The sequence below is a fragment of the Selaginella moellendorffii genome, unplaced genomic scaffold (assembly GCF_000143415.4).
Source record: "Selaginella moellendorffii unplaced genomic scaffold, v1.0 SELMOscaffold_1, whole genome shotgun sequence".
NCBI classification, from domain to species: domain Eukaryota; kingdom Viridiplantae; phylum Streptophyta; class Lycopodiopsida; order Selaginellales; family Selaginellaceae; genus Selaginella; species Selaginella moellendorffii.
In genome coordinates, this window is record NW_003314262.1 from 652,748 (window position 1) to 674,701 (window position 21,954).

A 21,954-nucleotide genomic window follows, 5' to 3' on the forward strand; every position below is an offset into this window, starting at 1 on the left:
AGGGACTTGGTAGGAACTGACAAAGGGACTTTGGGGAAGGCAATTCCCCAGGTCTGTGGGCATCCTAAGGATGCTAAGGAGTGGATCTAGGATGACCACTCGTGGACACATGGCCAAGTCTTGGAGAGACGAGGTGGTGATGCAAGTGGTGTTGAACCACTAGTGCAGCAAAGGTGAATGGGCATGGCCTTAGCGTAACGGGCCGAGATGTCAGTGGTACCTTTGGGTGTCGGTCTCGGGACCGGACACGTGGAGCACTTGGACCAGGTGCAAGTGTGGAGTGGCATGGATGCCATTCTTGGGGCTAGCAAGTCCCAAGTCCTGAATTGGACTGATGGAGGTTGTGAATGAGACTCCTCGAAGTGGTCAGAGGTGTGGTTAAGTGACTAAAGTAAAATGGAAAATTTAGTCGCTTACATTATGTTGGCATTGTTTTTTATTTTACCTTTATCATGGATCTTTACAAGTTCTCTATTTGGAAGAGAGCATGATTGAGGATGATGTGGCTCCATGAGTTAGTGAGAAGTTCTCAGTTTCTTCCTCATTGGCTTGGATCTTTCAAGTCTTTCTGACTTGGCACATATTATCGCGAATAGTAAGTCATTGACATCCTTGAAACTTGGCAAGATCAGCACAAATGTGGTGGATCTTCCAGTGAACATCTTTATCACAGCCATGGTGGAACTCTTGCAATTCTATTCTAATATTTCTTCTAATTTCATCACAGCTCCTCCAAGATCTCGGCCATCAGATTATGGTCCACAACACTGTGAGAGAGACCGAGACAGGGATTACAGGGACTACTTTTGTAGATCACCCCACTACTCTCTATAAAGGGGTGACAGCCATGACAAATCTTAGAAGGTACTACAGGGAGAGATCTCATTTGCCTCACTACTACCATAAGGAATGCTCTTGCTCACGTTACCACATGTATTGACGTTGAACACCACAAGGTTTACTTACAAGCTTAATTGTGACTATTTCATTACACCTGCTATAAAGCCTTAGAATTGTCAGAATATATAGCTGATATTTATGACCTATAGTGGAATATATAAGGTTGCAAACATGTTTGAATAACATTGGGATATGTGACTTATTGGGAAGTTTAAATTTAGGAGCTTACATTTGATATTAGAGGGGGTTCAAAAACATTGTATTGAATAAAATACAATAGTATTGTCACTCTAAGCTCTCTACAAACTTTTCAATGGTGTCTCTCAATGCTATACCATCTTTAGCTGAATGAAGAGACTTTTATGGAAAGTAGCTTGCATTATGTTTAAATTTGTTAGGGTTAAAATCCTCTATGAGGACATCTAGGCATCCTCGTGAACAACATCATGGCATGCTGTATGCTATATAACTTGATGATTACAAAGAATGATAGGTTCCAAATCCCTTATGAGCTAGTAATTTTCATTGCCTTTTCAAAATTTCAAAAGATTGCTTAACAACAATTCTTGTAAAACAATGAAGGAAGTTGTATTGCTCTTTGCCATGAAACCTGTTTGGATATGGGACCAAAACCAATAAAGCACAATCATATCCTCCATCATCAATGATATATTATAGAATATCCCAAAACTTTGTATGGTATACTAAACCATATAAACACTTGTTCTCAATCCATACCTTCTTCAAACCACTAGAATTTCAAACTCGTCTATCTGGAACCATGCCTTGAACTACCATCGAGTAATACTTTTTTGCCTTAGCATACCAATCTATTGCATCCTTTGATCTTGGGAGTTCAATTGCAATGTGAGTGCAATCTATTGCACCACAATAATTTAGGAATCCATGCAATCTCTAAAATCTTGTTATAACTTTATTCATTTCCTCCTTATCTGGCTAATGGATTAGTAGTCCTTCATGCTCAAGCAATGCATAGCTAAAATAGCATAGACAAGCTTGAGTAGTGCATAAAGCCACTCTAAATGCATTATCAATCATTTGCCATATATCCCCAGATGCTTAGTGTTTCAAAGCAATAGCTACTTGCTTTGAAATAGGCAAGTGTTGCCTTGATATTTCTACTAAACTTGGAGAAGGCTATAAATATTTAAAAGGAATGATTTAAGAGTCAATTCATAATGGTTTAAATATAGAATAAAATAGCTCATGAATAAAAGTACATCCCTTTTTCTAATTAGTTAAGGGTCTTAGGATATTTGGGGTTAAATATCATTGGGTTTCGAGTTCAACTTTGTTGGTTGGATAAGGGAATCACATCACACATTAATTGACATCTAGTAGGTTTAATTTGCTCTAACTGGGTTTGACTTGAGAGGTAAAGTGTCAAGAGAGTGGGGCTCTTAGAAAAGCTATAGCTTTTAGCTTCCGTTCATGAGGGCATGAACTTGTAAAGAAGCCTGATAGATTATAAACAATCGAAGGGAATGACTTAAAAATAATTCAAATATAAAGGGAAAGTGCCCATAAACAAAATGCACCCCTTTTCCAAATTCGTTAAGGATCTTGGGATACTTGAGATTTAAACATTTTTAGGTTTGAATAGTACTAGGATATATGACTTCATGGGAAGTCAAAATTTAGGAGCTTATAGAGGCCTCTTATCCAATTTTGGAGTAAGTTCATCACAACGAAAAGTGAATGTAGATATTGAAACTTGAAAATCTTTATTGTCTAATTTGGAGCTAATTCATCATAACGAAAAGTGAATGTATACTAAACTTGAAATTTTTTAAATCTTTGTGGATTTATATGGAGAACTTTAAGCTATATCTAATACGATCAGTGGAGACTTCTCAACTTGATGTAATATGCACTAATTGATAGCCCTAGAAGCTTCTTTTAGTGATTACTCTTTCAACAAATGAATATAGATATTGAAACTTAAAAATCTTTAAATCTTTGTGGATCTATATAGGAACTTTATGAGACTTTTTGACTTGATGTGGTATGCACTAATTGATATCTTTAGTAGCTCCTTTTTAATAATCACTCTCTCAACAAATGAAGTTTTAATGGGATATGGCATAGAAAACACTATAGTAATTACTTTTGCCACGATTTGAATGAATAAGGGCTTTTTTAAAACTAAAACTAAAATGATGTCCTCCTCTTTTAGAAAAAACAACTTTACCAAATTTAAGTACTTCATCACAATCTCTATAGCATATGGGAAATGATCACTAAGGAAATTTTTTTAAGCCATAACATAGTGTGTGCTCAATTTAGGGCAAAAGAAATGGTGCCCTAATCCATTATAATGTGGAGAAAAAAAGCTGATGTATAGCCTTATTTAATATATCAAAAACATGATTACACATAATTATTAAAGAAAAGAATGGGTGGGTGAAGAAATTATAAAGTTTTTTAGTTTTATAATTATCATGACAATGATTGTTTCTTCCCTGAATATGAAGCATTGGTTCACTATATTGATAGTTAAAATTGACTATATTGACTAAAAGTTTTAACAAAAGATTAGAGTCTTGTTGATAACATCAGTCAACATCACTAGAAAATCCTTGTTAACTATTTTTTCTATATATCCATTGAGTTTAATCCTTTACACCTATTATAGATGCTTTTTAAAATACTTAAATAAAATATTTAGTGAATTTAATGGTAAAAACTAATGTATTAAAGCTCTCAAAGTTTTAGAAATATTGATATTGAAAGTCTTTGCTAATTGCTCAATATTGACTAGGTAATTACTAATTTATATATAGAATTCTTAGTTATTAAATTAAATTCATAGTGTGAGTGCATGGAATATGGAAAGGGAATAGAGCAATGTGCATCTCAATTAGCCCAAAAACCCTAGCTTATATACAGGAGCGAGTGGTCCGGATTGAAACCAATCCGACGGCTACCAAAATCCACTACGCTAATATTAGTATACGGCATCGTAGCCGTACACTTGGCCCTCACATCATCCCCTCCTCTTGGAATAATGGAAGGCCGTCAGGGTTCTCTTGTAGATGGGCCGAGATCTGGAGGAACATCAGGAGGAGGCATCGGTGGATCTGTAGACGGTATTAACTGCTCTTGATCCCTTTGTATGAAGCGTTTTAACCGCTGCACATGCACAATCTCCGGAGGATCGGCTTGGTGAACATCATGCCGAACCTCATAAACTTGTGGTCCAACTTGCCGCAACACCTGATACGGTCCTTTCCACTGCGCAAGGAGCCCCTTAGATAAACCACGTACCGTAAGATGGGGAAAACGGACTAACACCAAATCATCCACTTTGTACTCCACTGGTGGACGATGATGGGAATTGTAATGCCGTTGTTGTCCCACTTGTATGCGGCCTAAGTGTTCAGCAGACTCTGCTCGGACAAGTGGAAGAATGCTTGTCAAATATTGATCCCATGACCTAGCATCAGGGGCTCGTGGCAATCGCGAAGGTAAACCCAGCTCTGTTGGTAATATTGGATCATGACCATATAGAAGTTTATATGGTGAAGCACCAACAGAACTCTGCACCCCTGTGACATAAGCATACCGAAGAGACAGCAAATAACCATCCCAATCCGAATGTTGAAAGTTCATATACTTCGCAATCATCCCTTTGAATGTCCGAACGAGCCATTCCACCAGACCATCTGATTGTCGATGATAAGCACTCGTAAAAGTGTGGCGTATCCCCAACCGAGATGTCAAAACATGAAATACCTCAGCCATAAATGCAGGACCATTATCCGAAAGAATCCGTTCTGGACAAGAATGCTGGAACACCACTCGATTGAGGAGGAAGTATCCAACAGCAGTTGCAGAGGCACTAGCAAGAGTACCAACTTCCACCCAACGAGTCAAGTAGTCAGAAGTAATAATAACATACTCATTGCCAGCAGTCGATTGCGGAAAAGGTCCCATAAGATCAAACGCCACCAACTCAAACGGACGAGAAACTACAATTGACTCCAACCGTCCTTCCGCAGCACAAGGGGGAGTATTACGAGCTTGGCACCAAACGCAGCTACGCACATACCGGAGAATATCACGTCACATCTCTGGCCAATAGAAAGATCTGCGCAGCTTCTCGGTGACACGACGGTGTCCCATATGCCCACCTAGAATAGGAGAATCATGGTAGGCATGGAGAAACCGCGGAATAAACACCGAAGGCACCACCAGCCGTAAATGAGCATCAAGATCCGTCCCTACAAAATAAAGAAGGCCATCTTCAAGGCGATATTGAGAATGTAAATGCCGAAAAGGCAAGTCATCAGCAAGTGATGCAGGATTCTCAAACCCATCTCGAAGCCTTCGAATCCACGGCTCAATCTTTTGAGCCTCGCGAACCTCATCCAGAGAAGGTAGATCTTGCTCTACGCCCTGTGGACACTGAACGTCAAGGACAGCAACTGCCGACGGCATAGAATCTTCATCTAGAAAATCCACAGATGCTAGAACAACAGGTTCGTCAGAAACATGAGAAGTGAGTGGAGAAGGAAGAGGAGCTCGAGAGAGGGCATCAGCATCAGCCATAGAACTCCCTGGGCGATGAACAACATCGAAATCATATATCTGAAGCTTCAAAGCCCATCGAGCCGTACGACCAACCAGGTTCTTCCACTTCAATAATGAAGTAACAGCAGCATGGTCACCTTCAAGTAACGTCCGAGAACCATGTAGATAGGCATGAAGTTTCTCGAAACCCCAGACCGCTGCTAAACACTCCTTCTCCGTCGTGGAGTAGTTTATCTCCACTGGTTGAATTTACGGCTTATGTATGCAATGGGATGGCGCTGACCAGGCACACTCGAGCTCTCTTGCATCAACACACCTCCAAGACCAATGTCAGAAGCATCCACGCGCAAAATAAAAGGTCGAGTGTAGTCAGGATATGCCAAAATCGGAGGAGTCGTCAATAGCTCTTTGAGATTCACGAACGCCCGCTCACAATCGGGAGACCAGATGAAAGATGACGTTGATGACTTCAGCAACGCTCGCAATGGTATAGTGCGATCGGAAAGATGATCCACAAAACGACCGAGATACTGCACCTTACCCAAAAAGTGCTGCACATCATTCACACACTTCGGAGTAGGGAACTTTAGAACAGCCACAAGTTTGTCAGGATCAACTTGCAAACCCTCACGAGAAATACGGTACCCAAGATAAGTTGTGTCCTTGGACCCAAACACGCACTTCGACCGCTTCAGCTTTAAACCAACGTCGCATAGCCGATCCAACACTTTACAAACATCACGAACATGCTCCTCCCACGTCCCCTCCGAGTGGATCAAGACATCATCAATGAAGTCAGCCGTCACCTCCGGCATATCGCAAAGAACCTCGTCCATCATCCGCTGAAAAGTTGCTGGAGCATTGTTCAAACCAAACGGCATCACCAAAAACTCGTACAAACCAAATGGTGTACGAAAAGCAGTCTTAGGAATATCATCTTCAGCCATCGGTACTTGCCAATACCCAGAAGCAAGATCTAGCTTGGTGAACCAACGACTTCGCCCCAGACGATCCAAGAGATCAGCAGTGTGAGGAAGAGGGTACATGTCCGGGATTGTCACTTCATTTAACGGACGATAGTCGATGCAGAAACGAATACTCCCATCAGGCTTCGTCACAAGATGAGGTTCACATGCCCAAGGACTCCGCGACTTCCGAATAACACCCTTCTCCAACATCTCCTTGATGTTTGCACGTAAAATCTTGATCTCCTTGGGTGACCGACGACGAACAGGAACCTTGATTGGACGAGCATCCCCGGTTGGAATGGGATGATGTGTGGCAATCTTGGCCCCAGACGATAGGTCAAATTCAAAGAGATCAGAATACTCCTTCATAAGCTGGTCAACAGCTACAACACAAAGATCATCGAAGGGATCGGAAAAGGGAAGAGCAGAACAAGATGGAAACACAAGAGGAAATAATGGGGGAACAAAAGTAATGGAAGCAGAGGTAAAAGTAGAGGGACGAAGAGGTACGGAAGTGAGAGGAATGGATGAAACATAAGGAAGTATGAGACAAGGGAGAAAAGCCTCAAAGTCACACTTGGCATGATTGTGCTGCAACCAATCCATACCAAGAATGAGGTCAAAAGATTGACTCGGCACCACCCGCAATGACTGCAACTCAAGCTCGAGATCGCCCACACGCACAACCAGGTCCGCCTCATCTCGTGCACATGCATGTGTATGGCCGTTGCCATAAAGAATGAAAACTGGATCTGCCGCACGACGCAAGTGTAGACGACAACGTGTGGCAACAGGTCGAGCAATAGAAGATAAACTCGAACCTGTATCAACCAACATGGAGAGAAGAATAGGAGACCTCTTGTTATAAAAACGAGCTTGGAAAGTAAACACTGGATGAACCGGTGCCGAGTGAACCCCTTGATGATACTCCCGAAAGAAAGATGGAGGGGTCACTAACTTATTCGCGCAAGGTCCCTCCATTACTCGCGCGACTCCTCTTTTCCCGAATGCACCTTGGTATCCAAACCTTCCACCGCAGCAGCACCAACGGGACGTTGCTGACGCCAAGGGCTCCACCCAGGAAATGGAGGTCGCCAATCCGGAAAGCACCGACAACGCCGATAAGTATGACCAACTTCATCACATGCCCAGCAACGAACGTCACAGCCACGACCACGTCCTCGCCCTTGTCCTTGGACTCGAGTAGCAGCAGCATCAACCTCCATGGGAACAAGACCATCACTCATAGGAAGTGGAGCTGAAGGACGTGTAGCAAGAAGTGGAAGAGGCGACGTCTCATAACGTTGTGCCAAGCGAAGAGCATTGTCAAGAGTGGCAGGAGCAAGTGCATGCACAAGTCCGACAAGATCTTGACGAAGTGCTAGCCACAGCATTCCTAGCTTGATCCGCTCCGACATATTTGGCTCCGCACGAAGCAAAAGACTTCGGAAACGAACGCCAAATTGCATCACCGACTCAGATGGCCCTTGGCGAAGACGATGCAATTGTTGGAAGGCATCATCACAATCGTCGGCGTGTCCGAAGGTGCGTTTGAAGACGTCCGGAAGAACACTCCAATCGCCACGAGTAGCTGCGCTCAATCCATTGTACCACTGCAATGCCGTCCTTTGAAGACATGTGGGGAACTCACGCAAATGTCGAGTATCATCCCAAGAATGATATGTGGCAATCACCGTGAAGTGATCGAACCAATGGTACACATCATCCCCAGGATTCCCACGAAAGAACTCCGGCCGAACGCGAGGATTGGCACCAAAAGCAGGAGGAGTTGTACCATGTGCTGTGAACGCCGCCATCAACTGAGTTTGGTTGTTCAATTGCAAGCGCATAGCATCAAGCAATTGAACCAACTGCTGCTCTAGAGTCAAAGGAGGAGATTGCGGATCGGCCATGAAAATGAATGAGAAAGAAAGAGCAAAAGAAGAGAAATGACAAAAAGCTGGAAAGAAATGGTAGATCTAGACAATGCAAAAAGCTAGATCTAAACCAAAATCCTGAAAGGAAAGAACAAAAGAAAGGAAATGGAAAAAGCTAGATTTAGACAATGCAAAAGCTAGATCTAAACCGAAATCCCAAATCCAAGCACTCCTCAGGGACAATTAAAGGTGCTCCTCATCTCCACCAATGTGAGTGCATGGAATATGGAAAGGGAATACAGCAATGTGCATCTCAATTAGCCCAAAAACCCTAGCTTATATACAGGAGCAAGTGGTCCGGATTGAAATCAATCCGACGGTTACCAAAATCCACTACGCTAATATTAGTATACGGCATTGTAGCCGTACACTTGGCCCTCACAATAGCTAAATATATGCTTCATAAATTATTAAATAAAACTTATGACTAAGCCTAGATATGTAAAAAAAAATATTTTGGAAATAATTGATTTGAGTTTTGAGTTTAAGGATGAAAAAACATATAGGAATCTATAGAAAATTTCGACCAACAAATGTTTACATAAAATAAATGATAAATTGGTAAAATTTATGAGCCTTGTGATGCAAGATGTCTTCAAGTTTGCAAAAATAAAAGAGAATTGTCCCTCATTTGTACAGTCCAGATAAAAGGTTTATTGTGAATTTCTTTGTTGTCTTAGCTTTGCAACAAACCATATCATCAGTCTTCTTGCTTAAGCCTTTCATAGCATACTGGTTGTGCGCTCGCTTTGTAAGCGAGAGGTCGTGAGTTAAGGCATTGCATATGCTTTCTTTTTCCGCGGCTTGGAGATGCAAAGCTCAAGCGATATATGATCCACCAAATTGAAGCTTCGATCAGGCCCCAGTTCTTACATGGTACTTGGCATCACAAAAACATTAGTCGAAAAGTGAGTAAAAACTTACATAGAATCAAGAGAAAAAAAGGTACCAAGTCTATCTCCATGCTCGTAAGAGCATCCCCAGAACTAGAGCACTGCCGAAAGCAATATGAAGCCTAACACAAAAGTATTTGGCAAGGAATATTTTTTTCTTGTCCTGCAATTAATCACTTGTTATTGGCCATCGAAACCACAAAAGACTGTATACTTACGTGATGATTTGACGAGACAAAATCCACAACCATTTTTCCAACCGGGAGTGTGAGCAGGCACAAAGCCGCACACGGCAGAGGCAATGCTTTGAGAGCCGCTAGAGCACAAAGCCCTGTATACAGCCCAGTGACTAGGAAAGTCACAACTTTCGACCCATTCTCCGTGCCAAGCCTCACCTGACATAGATATCAGAGTGATGGATTAGCACAGTAAAACTCTCTCTTTGTGTAAAACTCGCATACCAGTGGAGAGATCTTGCCAACAGCTTTGTCATCTTCGATCTGTGCTTGGATGAATAACACGAGTGACGAATATTTGCAATGTACCTGATGGAAGTGGCTGCACAAGAGAATGAGCGTGGTTGTGATGCCCACCAGTGCGGAAGCTCCCCACAGTGTGGGTGTTAAAGGAAGAATCCTACGAAACGGAGACTCGTTGAAAGACTGACGAGAAAGCTTTTGAAAAGTTTACGCTTTGTGTGACTGGCTGAGGTAAAATGCAGTCGTTGCAAATGGCCCGAAAGCAAGAAAGCAGAGAGGCTCGCCCAGTCCCTTGTAGCTCAGTCGAAAGGGAGGACACTAATGCAAGAACAAGGAAAGTGAAAACCAGTTTTTTGTCAATCTCAAGTACCTGATAGATGTATCCGCAAGAGATTGCTGCAGCAAGAAGAGACGCTACTCTTATATCGGATGCGACCAAGGCTGCTCTCAGAAGTCCCGCACAACCAAACGCGAGGCAAGCGACCGACGCTAATAATACTCCTCGCTGACTGTTTCTCGAAAGACCAAGGATCTAATTAGTAAATGATCCTGGAAGTAAGAAGTTACCTTCCAGTGATGTTCACAACTGATTCTTTCTTGTTTTTGTCCACACCAGTGTCGGCATCGAATGCATCATTGCTGAAACAAGCTTAGAACAGACATTGTCTGGCATATAGTACCTTAGATTCAACCACGTGATGACGAGCACTGACGATACGAGTAACAACGAATATTGTCCACCATCAAACGCTCCACTCTCGAGAAATGCAGTAGCCGAGCCTACCTGCAACTAAAAGTTTCAGGCAACAATACAAAAAGCTTGGATAAAATCACTCTGTACCGAGAGAGGTATCAACGCGACTGAATAGATGGGGAGCTTCACTGCTCTCCAGAGAAGCTGCAAATCGCTCAGCTCTTGTATGCTTTCCGTGGGCGGAGATTCCTCCCGACTTTCAGTAAGAAGGCTCAAATTCGCTTCTTGGAAGCAAAATGCTACTCGAGCTTTGCGGGAGGCACTCACATTGGTGACGGGAAAAGCGCGCGAGGAGCATTGGAGTCTTTTTCCGGAGGTCCGCGTGCAATAGAGAGCAAGCTCAATAGCCAATGCCATATCCAAGAATTACCTTCTCAACACCTAAAATGACTTTGACATTAGCGTGGATAAAGTGTGATAATACACAAACAAATTGTAGTTACGCTCTGGTTTTCTTCTTCATTCTTTTGCCAGCTCGGAAAACCGCGAGTATCTCAATGCTGCAGAAAGTTTCAAAAAATGTTATGGCTGTCGATGACAATTTTAAGATGGCATTCACCTGTCAGTGCCGGGAAAGAAGTTGTAAGCATGAGCATTCGCCAAATGCCAATGTCCGTTCTCTTCCAGTGCCTCACAATCCTGTTGAAGAATGTCCTGAACGTCAAGTGAAGAAGAAAGATGCGACTAGAACCTGTTTGAATGAATCCCATCCACAGCTGACATATATCAACTGCTCTGGCCATACATCATCGTCTCGCCAAGTCGTTTCTCCCTCTCTTTGAACACCACCATCTTTCGCTCGCAACATCCACGGTCGTTTCTCAACTCTGAAACAAAATTGCCATCCAGCTAATTCTACTGTCGATAACGAAAAACTTACTTATAGATTTCGTTTCTAGATGGCGATCTTGTTTTGCCTTGCGCTCTCAATGAAGCAGTTCTCAGAGCCTCAATAAGCACGGGCTGCAATCCTTTTCTTGGAGGATCAACAACAACCACATCTGCACCTTCCAACCACGTTATCGGAGCCTGCAATCCCAGAAAACCACCGTCAAAAACATATGAACAAAAGCATAGAAGAGTGAAATCAACCTCTGCTGCATCTGCGCAATGCCAGCTGATTTGGCAGTCGACAGAAGCTGGTAATCTCGAAAGAGAACGTTCAAAAGGCTCTTTGCAGTGCTTATTCACCTCGACGCACTTGACAAATCTACATTGTTGCAAGGTTATTAGACGCTAGCCATCACCGGTAAAATGTGTCCACCTGCACTTTCTAGTGGCTGCCAAGCTCAAGCCAATGACGCCAACACCAGCAAACATGTCCACCACGGCACTTCCTTTTCTCACGTATCTCTGAAGTCTCTGTAGAAGGTCCTCAAAAGACTAAAAATTCAATGTGTCATCAATCCGTTTGTCTACTTTCGGAAACAATGCGCACACCTGATAGTTTGCTTGCCCAAAGCTGGAGGGAGCGTAACATACGTCCGCACCTCCAACACGCTCCCAGAGTTCAGAATGCCCAAACAAACGCCTCCACCTCTGTCCCAAGATTATCTGGTAACTCTCAAAAGTAAGCTACGCATCCTGAATTCCAAGTACTCACGTTAGTTTGCGTTGTTTGAAAGTTTGCCCAAATTGAATGCAAGAGGTCTCTTCGGCTTCCTTGTCCACCCCGTCTCCACAAACTCTGAAAAACACAAGATCAGAAAGAAGGCAAAACGAGAGACGACGATTACGTAGGCCATCTTATGAAGAAGCTCCGTTCCTGGAGAATCCTCATCTCGACTGTTCCAAACCAAGGACACCTGCACTTTGCCTACAAGTATTTAATTAAAGCCTGGAAAACTTGGAAAGGTCTCAGAACGAACATGTGTTCTTCCGCTGCTCAACAGGTACGGAGGTCACGTAGCTGTTAACAACAAGCTGAAAATAACGCGGCATTTGTTTAGTGAAATGAATAGGAGACGTATGTGAGAACCTGGATATAGCGCAGCTGCCCTGTGCACGTCTCGTCATCGTAAGGTTGCACACCAACGTCTCGTATAACTGCAACGCAAGTGATTGTGGTAATTTTCCTTCATAACCAAAACGCACCTGCTTTGATAAGCTCAACCGCTGCGTTTATAGAAGGATGGTGGGCTGCTCAATACACACCATTTGCAAGAGTGGAAATTCAGTTCGAAGATGAATGCTTACCGCGGCATTCAGGAATATCGACAATACTGTGGCTGTGCTCCTCAAAAAGTCCAACAAATGGGTCATCAGACGTTCCACGAACTGCTAACTTAGCTCTACATCTCCATCCGTGCTGGTAGAGCGTTAAAAAACAGTCAAGTAGCCCTTTTTCAAGATGCAACATACCGTAGCACTGGGTATAAGCTGAAGCTTTGCAATTCGTCGTTTCTGGAAGAACGTGACAGCTTCGTTGTAAACAGGCGGATTGTTGAGTCCGTTTTCAAACGCACAACCGGAACACCTTAAAAGGAGAAAAGAAACTCAACTTGAAAACAATGTGTAGCTACCGTACCTTGAAAAATGCTGACAATTTAGCTTGCTAGACGTTTTTACTTCTTCCTCTTCCTGCGGAAACTCCAAACCCAGTTGAACACCATCACTACTTGGTGCTTCCTCGTTCTGGTTTCCATCTTCTTCTCGACCTTCGCTCCGCTGGTCTGTTGTCATGCTCCTGTCTGATAAGTATCTTTCCTTGCTTACTCTCCGCCCGGGAGTCCACGTCCTGTGAAGCTTGAGTTTGCCTGCGGCTTTTCTACTAGTCAGTGGTCTGGAAACCTCCACAGACTTCTTCCCTGAAGCAGCAACTACAAACCCAATCCTCCATTTTGACGAAGAAACCAAGCTTCCATAGCAGGCGCAGCAATCCCCCATGAGAGTCACTAGGGCTGCAACCAGATTTGTTTTTGAGAACTATAAGCTAAGAACAAAGAAACCAATCTTACTTAGTGCTCCTGCTCCACGTAAGAATGTGGATCTGACGAAGTCGAAGGCTGGCGATTATGTTGTTGTGGTTGCTGCTGCTGCTGTAGCCTAGCGTTGCTTTCTACGATCATCCTCGCGATCTGGAGCTGAGTTTCATTCCTCTTCAACTCCAGCTCCCTCATCACTTCCAGCCTCTTCAGTTCCATCCTTTCAAGAGCTTCAGTCACGATGCGAGCAATCTCTTTGGCATGACGCAACGGATTAGAACCGCAGGCGCTACCCTTTTTCCGCTTCTTGCACGCTTTGCTGCTATTCCTGGCCTGGCAATCGTCGTCATCATCCTCGTTATCGTCCTGCTGGTCGGACAAAAGTTGGCCACCTGATATCTCGTCTTGGACGTGCTGCGCAGCGGCTTGCAACGACGATGATCCAAACCGATGGTCCTGTTTAGAGTTGAGAACTCCACTTCCAACCAAACCTTGCTCGTCAGGTTCTTGGTGATGGTGGAGTAGTGGAAGAGTAGACGGTTGGACTTGAGGAGGATGAGTTTGCGGCTGGTGGTGGTGATTTTGCTGCTGCTGCTGGTGGAAGTGATTTCCAATCGTCCCAGTAACAAGTGCGGCCGCTGCTCCTAGCCTAGGATTTCGACCAACGATCTCCTCCATTTTCTGAAACCACGGCCAATCCGAGATCCCTCCATTCGTCGCCTTTCGGTCTCTCTCAATCTTAAACCTCCTCTTCATCACGTCCAGCTTGTTCTTGCATCTCCGGTAGCTGTAGACGGGCTTGCCTTGCGCGCACACCGAATTGAGCTTGAAGATCACGTCCTGCCATCCCTTGGTGCCAATGCTTCCCCCATTGAGCTCGATGTACTTGTCGTTGTAGCAATCCAGCAGCGTGCTGACCGCTACATCGCTCCACTCATCCGCCGGCGGCATCGAGGAGGCCAGCATTTCCTTGCCGCTGCTGCGCATTCCCATAAACCCTAGGATTTCCGAGCCGCGCTCCGCGAGGAGATCGGCGCCCTGCCTTGGCGTTACCTGAGAAAGAAGACCAGGAATGTGGAGATCAGGGGAGATCGTCGCGAGAAAGCGAAAGATCGCGATTCAATCATCCGTAGCGCGCTCCTCGCCATAGCTACTCCTCGCTCCCATCATGCAATGTTTTTGACCCTCGACCATATGACATGTATCCAAAGAGGAAGAGAAACACGTGGCATTCTTCCGATTTTCCCCTTGACAAGTCATAACAAACCGGCACTTTTTTACATTGATAAAGATGTTTACACAATATTGTTCTACCAATTTTTTTTTTCTGTACAGAGGCGTGTAGTGAGTGAGCTTGTGTGCTGCGCTGTGAGTAAAAGTGAGTGAGCTGTTACCCAAATCCAATCTCCCAATCCATCCAATTTCGTGTTAGTCTTAATCCACCGCTAAAATAATCAATCGCGTCGCAAAGTAGCCACACTGGATTAGTGGCGCTAGCCCAAACGAAGGAACGATCCATCCATTCGTCGCCTTCAATGGAGAGAAGATAGCCAATCCTCGACGTGCTTTCTCTGCTTGGCTGCAAGCAAAGCCACAAAGAAGAAATTTAGGGTTCTTGGGAGGAGCGAGAGGGCGATCGATTGGCGGCGACATTACCTGCTGCGGCATTGCGATTGCTGCCGCTGGAGATTGTGGTGAGAAGCGCGGCGGCCCAGACGGTGGGAGGAGGAGGATTGCTGGCCGGGGCGGCGGAGGAGATATTTCGGCGCGTGCGCGAGGAGCCGTAGCAGGGCACAAGAACCGCGAAGCTCTCCTCGGAATCGGAGCTAAAATCGGTGGAATGGGGCTCCAGCCAGCCGACGGACCAGTCGGAATCCTCCGATTCGGAGCCCGACATGCAGCATCCATCCGAGTGGACGACCACCAGGTCGAATTCCTCGTCGAGCTGCCTCTCGCGGCACAGCTTCCACGGCCGCCGCGCACTAGCAGCCGATTGCGACGAGGAATTGGAGGAGGCGGAGGAGGAGGACCTGGGCCTCTGGCGTCGCCGCGATTTCCCCGCGCTCGCTCTGCTGCTCCTCCGGAATCGATCGCTCTCTTGCTGCTGGTGCTGCTGCTGGTGTTGCTGATTCTCTAGGGTGTTGCTGTTGCTACCACCGCTGGCGCGCCATAGCCACGGAGGGAGCTGCGATAGCGCCATCGCCATGATGATCTCCCTCTCTCTCTCGCTCTTCTAAGAGGGCGCGCGCGCGCGCTACAAATCCACACAAATTCCCTGGCGAAATCTATGGAAGAATGTGTCTGGGAAGGGAGGGTTTCACGACGAAGGCGAAGAATTTGGACTAACTCCTACTTGAGCAACAGGGCATCTCTACCCACGTGGCGCCGCCGCGGTCGTCCATCGCCGCATCCGACGGCTGCCGTGTGGGGTCGTCTCACTCACACTTCTCCTCCAACTTGTTAGCTAGCACGGATTCCTCTGTGATGCTGATGGCGCTGCCTGGATTGCTCGCGTCCATCCATTCGCGCAAGTGTTTTTAATCTAGCTTTAAAATATTGTTGGGGCGTAGGCTCTCACGCCTTTGTACTGGCTTTGTCTTGTTCCGTGTCAAGAGTCGTACACCAACGTATGATCAATCAATCAAATATGTTCCTTCTTTTTTACAAACCACAAACACAAGTATCTAGCTAGAAAGGTTCCTTATCAATTGGAAACATCCCTGTTTTGAGCTGGTTCCTCGCCATGGGGAGGAGGCTGCTCGATTTCTTCGCGATGAGGTGGTTCCACAGGATGGGCAGAGTGATTTATTTCATTGCTCCCACCTTGATCTTGGGGTGATTCCACGCGAGGAGGGTGCTCTACTGGATAGTCCTGGAGTTGTTCATTCTGCTGGGATCCATTCTGCTGGGGTTGGGATTGATCCGGGTAAACTGGCACTGGGTAACGCATCCCTCCACCACCACCAAGAACTTGCTGCGCAACCTTGTTCCGTGCAACCAAACGCTCTTCCTCCGCCTTGCGGCTGGCCATCTCTCGCAAACTTGATTGCTTCTCCGAGGATTGCCTACGCAGCCCCTCGGCCCTGCCGTGCGCTGCCTCCCTAGCACCGGCGTCGAAAGGATGAGCAATCTTACCTCCAACTTCCTTGGCGCTTGCAAAAGCATGATCAAGCTTCTCTCGGGCTCCAGATGCTAGCGTCACAATGTCTTCTTTGGCATTCGCTCGAGCCTCCCGCCTCATTGCATCCAGTGTCGCTTCAGATGCCGCCATAGAATCAACCGATCAATCAGAGATCAAAGAGAACCAATCTATGAAAGAGATCAAAGATATCCACAGCGGGCTATACAGAGCTTTCTTGTTTGCCCGAAGATCATCCAGCTCCATTTTAAAGATCTAGCAAAGCGCCACCTAAGGTAGCCAGGTGTCACCATAGAGTTAATGGGCCATGGTCACAATATCGTGAACTAGGATGTACGGAGAGGACTTGGATGGGACCAGCTTAGTTGCTTCTTGGGCTGCCCATTTCCCTCTGGCAGCGTCTGGATGAATCCGGCACGCGCTTAACATACTTATCCAAGCAACTTGGCTTGGTGTTACAGGCATTGTGTGTATAAGCTCTTCTGCTTCGCTCAGCCATCCTAAACGCCCAAGAACATCCACAATGCATCCATAGTGCTCCTCTCGACCAACACTCCTTCCGTCCAGCTCTTGAAGCATCCACACGAAGTATAACCTTGCTTGGTCGACCAGACCGACATGGCTGCACAGAGTGAGGATGACTGTGAAGCTGATGCTATCTGGTTGGATCCCATCCAAGTGCATTTCGTTCCACAGCTCCATGGCTTTGCTCGCACCGTTTTTGTGCCGGGAGGCTGCGAATCCCAGCTGAGCGTGAGCCGTGATCATCGCATTCCAAGACACCACGTCCCTGTACTGCATGTTATGGAAAAACTCCTCGGCAACTTGGAGCTTACCGCACTTCACGTACAAGTTGAGCACGGCATTCTCCACTGGCCGGTCTCTCTCCAGCCCGCTGGAAACAATCCTTCGGTGGATCATCTCGCCCTTCTCGAGCGTCTGCAAGTTTGCACACGCCGTGATGCTGCTCGCGAACACGAATGCATCGGCTCGAACTCTGCCTTCGCGTTGCATGTCGAGGTAGAAACTCAGAGCTCTTGGGTCCTGGCCGTCTCGAACGAGTGCTGCGATCATGATATTCCATGTCACAACATTTCTTCGACCGGCCACCTTGTCAAACACCCTCTCGGCCTCCTCCAGATCGCCGAAACTCGCATACATCTCCAACAGAGCGTTGGTCACCTCGATAGAAGCCGAGAGCTCCCGATCCAGAACTACGTGACTGTGTAATCTTCTGCCGGTCCGTTCATCGCCGGTTGCCGAACAGGCAGCCAGAACGCTTGCCAGGCAAATCTCATCAGCTCGGACTCCTTCCAGGTTCATCTTTGTATACAGCTCCAATGCATCGTGACCGCAGCCATGACGAACGTAGGCATCGATCATCGCTGTCCAGGCCACCAGATCCTTTCTATGATCCACCATCTTGTCAAAAACTTCCACTGCCTCGTCCAAACTCCCACAGTTCGCATACATCTCAACCAAGGCAGTCGATGCGACGCTTGAGGATCCTCCTCCACCGTGCTCGATCCGTGCATGGAGTGCTCTTCCCACTGATAGCTTCTTGAGAAGCGAGCAGGCCGCGAGAACACTCGTCAGTGTCGAGATCTCAACCGGCTTCACCCCTTCCAGATCCATTTCCCAGAATGCTGTGAGTGCCTCCACTGGAAAGCAGTGCTGGGAACAGGCCGAGATAAATCCGTTCCAGTCCTTCTCTGTGTCTGGTGAATCCATGAAAACTCTCTTGGCATCTTCCACACTTCCACACCTCGCATACATGTTGACGAGAGCATTCTGGACGACAACACTTCCTTCCGGTTCCGGCCTGATCGTCAGAACCCGTTCGTGGACTGATCTGCCTTGTTGCAAGTCGGAGGAGGAGACCGCGGCACTAGAGAGCGTGAACATGTCGGGCTCCAAGCCTTCCACTTCCATCTCCCTGTACAGATTTAACGCTTCCTCGTTACAGCCAAGCCCGGCATTTGCAGCTATCATAATGTTCCAGGCAACCACGTCCTTGTCCTTGATTTTCCGGAACTTCCTCCATGCCTCTCCCAAGTTGCCACACTTGGCATACATGTTGATCAGCGCGTTCTGTAAAGCAGCACCGCCGGAGGCCTCAAATCCCAGGCTGGTGGTTCTCTCATCGATCGCCTTCCCCTGCTCGATGAGCGCGAGACTCGAGCACGCTGCTAGTCCGGCTCCGAAAGTGAAAACGTCCGGCTCCATGCCTTCCAAGTCGATCGTCCAGAAAATCTCGAGAGCTTGCCTGTCATGTCCATGCTGGGCATTTGCCGCAATCATCGTGTTCCAGGAGACGATGTTTGGCTGGGACATCTCCCGGAACAAACGAGCAGCGTCCTCCAAGCTGCCACTTTTCGTGTACATGTTTAGCAGCGAGTTCTGCAAGACAAGGTGAGTGCTTAGTCCGATGTCAACAAGCCGCTTGTGGAGACGCTTACCCAGCTCTAAGCATCCCAGTATGGAGCAAGCTCCCAGCACGCTGGAGAAGACGAAGCTATCGGCCCCGACTCCTTCCAGTTCCATCTTCCAAAACACTCGAAGAGCTTCTCTCCCATTTCCGTTGTCGACGTAAGCTGCGATGAGAAGCGTCCAGCTGAAAACGTTCGGCCGAGGAATCCTGTCAAAGGCAGCCCGAGCATCCTCCAAGCACCCCCATCTTCCATACATCTGAACGATAAGATTTCCCAGGAATGTCTCTCGGTCCCGCCCAGTCCCGGACAGCTGAGAGTGAAGCCGCCTCCCATCTTCCACAGACCTTGAGATTCCATACTGCCGTAAAAGAGCTGCAAACTCTGTCGAATCGACATCGTCAACTTCTCTGAAAGACCATGGCCGTGTTGAAACTTTCGTCGTCGCGGGAGGAGAGACGATCATCCTTTTGATGACGATAGATAGATTATTACCATCACCCAGCCATCAACAAGCCGGCGTTTTTTCTTTCCTTGAGCTTGCAAGATCCTAGGAAACTTTGTGGCGCATTTCCTGGATCATCTTGTCGCTTGACTGCTTGGCGAACAGGCGCTGCTTGAATCGGACGTAAGGATAAGTTGCCAGCGACAAAAAATGCGCCGGCTTTGAGAAGGAGAAGATCTCGTACCAGATGCTGTCATCTTCCTTGTTCCATTCCACAGAAAATCGCTCTTCACCAGCCTATAAACCACTCGATCGATTGATCATCCATTGTTGCAAAAGGAAAGAAGAAAAGAAGAGTTTTTTTTGCTGACTTACCAGGAGATGGCCCTGCAAGGTCCCACTTCCAAAGGCGTAGACGATTTTGTTGTTCTTCCTGGCTTGCTCTCGATCGTCGCGAATGTAGCGAAGACGTAGTGGATTCACGATCCAGAAAAGCCCTTCCTTGCTACACACATTGAATCCCTGGCCACGCTCGATCGGCGTCTCCCGCGGAACGAATGCCCAGCCCAGCTGAAAATGCCTGCGCAGCCAAGCATTTCTTCACGCCATCGCAAATCACTCCACAGAAAACCTACCGCCAATCTTGGAGCAAATTCTTGGCCCTGATGAACGCCTCCTCTTGGCCGTGGCCGATCTTCACCCTGGAATGGTTGATCGCAAACCCTTGGCGCTCGATCGATTGGAGGCGCTCGTCCGTCCACGCCGCCTCGCTGCAGCAGTCCTCTGCTGTGTAGTTGAAATCTAAATCCCTAAAGAACAAGGAACACGATAAGGAACATGGATCGATGCCGCAAAATCTTGCCTGTGATCCTTGGCCTGCGATGGCGGCTTGCTCCATCCCCAGCCCAGGAGCACCATATCTAAAACTAGGGCAAGAGAGGGATTGCATTGCATTCAAAGAAATTTTGTTTGCCCGCATAGCTCCATGGCTTTGAGAGAAGCGGACGGTCCTATGAATGGTGTTCGGGGGAGAAGATTTTCTCTACATGGGAGAGCAAAACTAAAACCAAACGAAGGCTTTTCCCTTGCCCGACGCTCCGATCGATGCCGGGATCGATCAATGTGTGTGAAACTCCTAGGCCTACTTCCTCTTGATCTTCTTCTTCTTGTTAGCGCTGCCACTGCCGCCGCCGCCGCTCTTCTTGTTCTTGTTCTTCAGCATGAGCACCGAGTCCTGGAACTTGGAGGGCAAAAGGGTCGCCCTCTTGCGCTTGGGCCGGCCAATTCGCTCCTCCTCGTCGCTACTGCTGCCGCCGATCGAAGAGGGCTTGCTCGGAAAACCATCGCTGGGCCGGGAAGGAGACGATACTGGCCCCCGCCTCCTCTGGAAGATCGAAAATCCCAGGCTCTGGACGAAGACCCTTCTCCCGGGGGGACGACAGGCGCTGGCCGCGGAGTCGTGGATTTGTGACTGGATGACAGCGCAATGAGCCAGCACGTCCAGAGCGAGCAAGCTCTCCACGGCAATTGCTTCCGCGGTGACGCTGGAATCGGCTTGATCCTCGTGCTCCTCATGCTCGATCAGCGGCGTCGGATCTGTGGATTTCTTCGACCAATTCTCCCCCGACTGCGTAGCGCTGCCGCTGAAATATCCCCCGGCGTGCCCGATGGAAGGCGATGGAGCAGCATTATGGCTTGATGCCGTTCTCCTCTTGTTCTTGCCGATGCTGCACACTCCAGGATCGGGGAGGCGCTGGTGAGCCACCGATCCATTCCACGCTACCTCGGCGCCTGCCTGGGGCTTCATCGTCCTGTGCCGAGCGACGGCGATGCTGCCTCGCAATGGCCCTTGCTGGATCATGACCTCGTTCCAAGACGGCGAGGGGCAAGAGCTTCGAAATCTCTTGTGCTGCATTGAATTGGCTCTGCGGTGGAGAGATGGAGCTCCTGGTTGCTCGCTTCTGCCCGAAATCCTCAATCTAGTCTAGAAGGAAGCGCTGCGCTAGAGACTCCTAAAACAAGACGATCGCTCGGCTCTGGGGAATTGCATGGCGAGGATCTTGGACGCCGGCGAGGTGAAGAGAGGAGAGAGGAGGAAGAAGATCCATGGCGGTTGCCCTGCTTGCCCTGGACAAAGGAGAAATGGAAGGAAGAGAATCGGGTAGAACGCCTCGCCTCGCCTTGTGCACAAAGTGTTTGTTGGGACAGGGTTCGAACCCTGGCCTTCTTGGATTGCCACGCGGCAGTCGCCAAGTGGCCCTTGGGCTTAATGCGGCTGTGGCCGGATGGGCCAAGGGAAAATGGGGGCGTCAAAGAGAAGGCATACAACAAACACATCGGCAGCAAATATTACTCTATCCCCGGGGTAGAAGATCCATCCGCGGCGAGGAAATAGGGCTTGCGCGATCGATCCATGGCTGCGCGGAGGCGATGAAGATTACAGGTATGCCGCGGTTGCTGCCGTCTTGCCAGCATTGTGTACTCGATCGCTGCGCCGCGAATGCGGTGAAATGCCGCGCGGTGTCCGAGGCG

The 21,954-nt window shown here is 47.3% G+C and overlaps 5 protein-coding genes across 9 annotated transcripts; all 5 read right to left on the reverse strand.

The window, feature by feature from the left end:
* Positions 1 to 9,002: 9,002 nt before the first annotated feature.
* Positions 9,003 to 10,860, reverse strand: LOC9629654 (2-carboxy-1,4-naphthoquinone phytyltransferase, chloroplastic). Its single transcript, XM_002961810.2, has 9 exons — positions 10,573 to 10,860; positions 10,412 to 10,515; positions 10,299 to 10,370; positions 10,102 to 10,240; positions 9,943 to 10,049; positions 9,798 to 9,888; positions 9,714 to 9,752; positions 9,471 to 9,647; positions 9,003 to 9,415 (listed from the first exon to the last, which is right to left on the reverse strand). The coding sequence occupies exons 1-9, from the start codon at positions 10,840 to 10,842 to the stop codon at positions 9,314 to 9,316; spliced, it is 1,101 nt and encodes a 366-aa protein (XP_002961856.2). The 5' UTR covers positions 10,843 to 10,860; the 3' UTR covers positions 9,003 to 9,313.
* Position 10,861: 1 nt separating this feature from the next.
* Positions 10,862 to 13,546, reverse strand: LOC9629655 (uncharacterized RNA methyltransferase pc1998). Its single transcript, XM_002961811.2, has 16 exons — positions 13,443 to 13,546; positions 13,013 to 13,385; positions 12,847 to 12,961; positions 12,682 to 12,793; positions 12,580 to 12,624; positions 12,464 to 12,531; positions 12,354 to 12,408; positions 12,222 to 12,301; positions 12,089 to 12,172; positions 11,926 to 12,039; positions 11,750 to 11,868; positions 11,578 to 11,695; positions 11,366 to 11,514; positions 11,177 to 11,312; positions 11,045 to 11,124; positions 10,862 to 10,985 (listed from the first exon to the last, which is right to left on the reverse strand). The coding sequence occupies exons 2-16, from the start codon at positions 13,369 to 13,371 to the stop codon at positions 10,925 to 10,927; spliced, it is 1,695 nt and encodes a 564-aa protein (XP_002961857.2). The 5' UTR covers positions 13,372 to 13,385; positions 13,443 to 13,546; the 3' UTR covers positions 10,862 to 10,924.
* On the reverse strand, positions 13,387 to 14,588 carry LOC112349626 (trihelix transcription factor ASIL2-like). Its single transcript, XM_024684369.1, has one exon. It carries the CDS (start codon positions 14,400 to 14,402, stop codon positions 13,443 to 13,445), a length of 960 nt encoding a protein of 319 aa, XP_024540137.1. The 5' UTR covers positions 14,403 to 14,588; the 3' UTR covers positions 13,387 to 13,442.
* A 149-nt stretch (positions 14,589 to 14,737) lies between these two features.
* Positions 14,738 to 19,458, reverse strand: LOC9629656 (pentatricopeptide repeat-containing protein At3g49170, chloroplastic). Of its 3 annotated transcripts, XM_024684332.1 has the most exons (3): positions 19,008 to 19,117; positions 15,066 to 18,948; positions 14,738 to 14,988 (listed from the first exon to the last, which is right to left on the reverse strand). In XM_024684332.1, the coding sequence occupies exon 2, from the start codon at positions 18,931 to 18,933 to the stop codon at positions 16,846 to 16,848; it is 2,088 nt and encodes a 695-aa protein (XP_024540100.1). In that variant the 5' UTR covers positions 18,934 to 18,948; positions 19,008 to 19,117; the 3' UTR covers positions 14,738 to 14,988; positions 15,066 to 16,845. The 3 variants fall into 3 exon arrangements, with proteins under 3 accessions (XP_024540100.1, XP_024540093.1, XP_024540105.1); XM_024684325.1 differs by having other exon boundaries at positions 15,066 to 19,458; XM_024684337.1 differs by lacking the exon at positions 14,738 to 14,988 and having other exon boundaries at positions 17,196 to 17,338; positions 17,385 to 19,458.
* LOC9629657 (UPF0548 protein At2g17695) lies at positions 19,443 to 20,963 on the reverse strand. 3 transcript variants are annotated; one of them, XM_024684392.1, is made up of 5 exons: positions 20,285 to 20,963; positions 20,058 to 20,231; positions 19,798 to 20,002; positions 19,667 to 19,719; positions 19,443 to 19,590 (listed from the first exon to the last, which is right to left on the reverse strand). In XM_024684392.1, the coding sequence occupies exons 1-5, from the start codon at positions 20,374 to 20,376 to the stop codon at positions 19,557 to 19,559; spliced, it is 558 nt and encodes a 185-aa protein (XP_024540160.1). In that variant the 5' UTR covers positions 20,377 to 20,963; the 3' UTR covers positions 19,443 to 19,556. The 3 variants fall into 3 exon arrangements, with proteins under 3 accessions (XP_024540160.1, XP_024540154.1, XP_002961859.2); XM_024684386.1 differs by having other exon boundaries at positions 19,443 to 19,593; XM_002961813.2 differs by having other exon boundaries at positions 19,443 to 19,719.
* Positions 20,964 to 21,954: the final 991 nt, after the last annotated feature.

Excerpts from the sequence above, each read along its gene's own strand:
- LOC9629654 (XM_002961810.2), bottom strand. The coding sequence starts at position 10,842 with ATGGCATTGGCTATTGAGCTTGCTCTCTATTGCACGCGGACCTCCGGA. Across the intron at positions 10,371-10,411 it reads ATCACGTGGTTGAATCTAAG|CAATGATGCATTCGATGCCG; the intron begins GTACTATATGCC and ends AGCTTGTTTCAG. Across the intron at positions 9,416-9,470 it reads TTGTCTCGTCAAATCATCAC|GACAAGAAAAAAATATTCCT; the intron begins GTAAGTATACAG and ends GATTAATTGCAG.
- LOC9629655 (XM_002961811.2), bottom strand. The coding sequence starts at position 13,371 with ATGGGGGATTGCTGCGCCTGCTATGGAAGCTTGGTTTCTTCGTCAAAA. Across the intron at positions 12,302-12,353 it reads TGAGCAGCGGAAGAACACAT|GCAAAGTGCAGGTGTCCTTG; the intron begins GTTCGTTCTGAG and ends AAATACTTGTAG. Across the intron at positions 11,515-11,577 it reads ATTGCGCAGATGCAGCAGAG|GCTCCGATAACGTGGTTGGA; the intron begins GTTGATTTCACT and ends CTGGGATTGCAG.
- LOC112349626 (XM_024684369.1), bottom strand. The coding sequence starts at position 14,402 with ATGGGAATGCGCAGCAGCGGCAAGGAAATGCTGGCCTCCTCGATGCCG.
- LOC9629656 (XM_024684325.1), bottom strand. The coding sequence starts at position 19,443 with ATGATCGTCTCTCCTCCCGCGACGACGAAAGTTTCAACACGGCCATGG.
- LOC9629657 (XM_002961813.2), bottom strand. The coding sequence starts at position 20,376 with ATGCAATGCAATCCCTCTCTTGCCCTAGTTTTAGATATGGTGCTCCTG. Across the intron at positions 20,003-20,057 it reads AATTTGCTCCAAGATTGGCG|GCATTTTCAGCTGGGCTGGG; the intron begins GTAGGTTTTCTG and ends TTGGCTGCGCAG. Across the intron at positions 19,720-19,797 it reads CCTTGCAGGGCCATCTCCTG|GCTGGTGAAGAGCGATTTTC; the intron begins GTAAGTCAGCAA and ends AGTGGTTTATAG.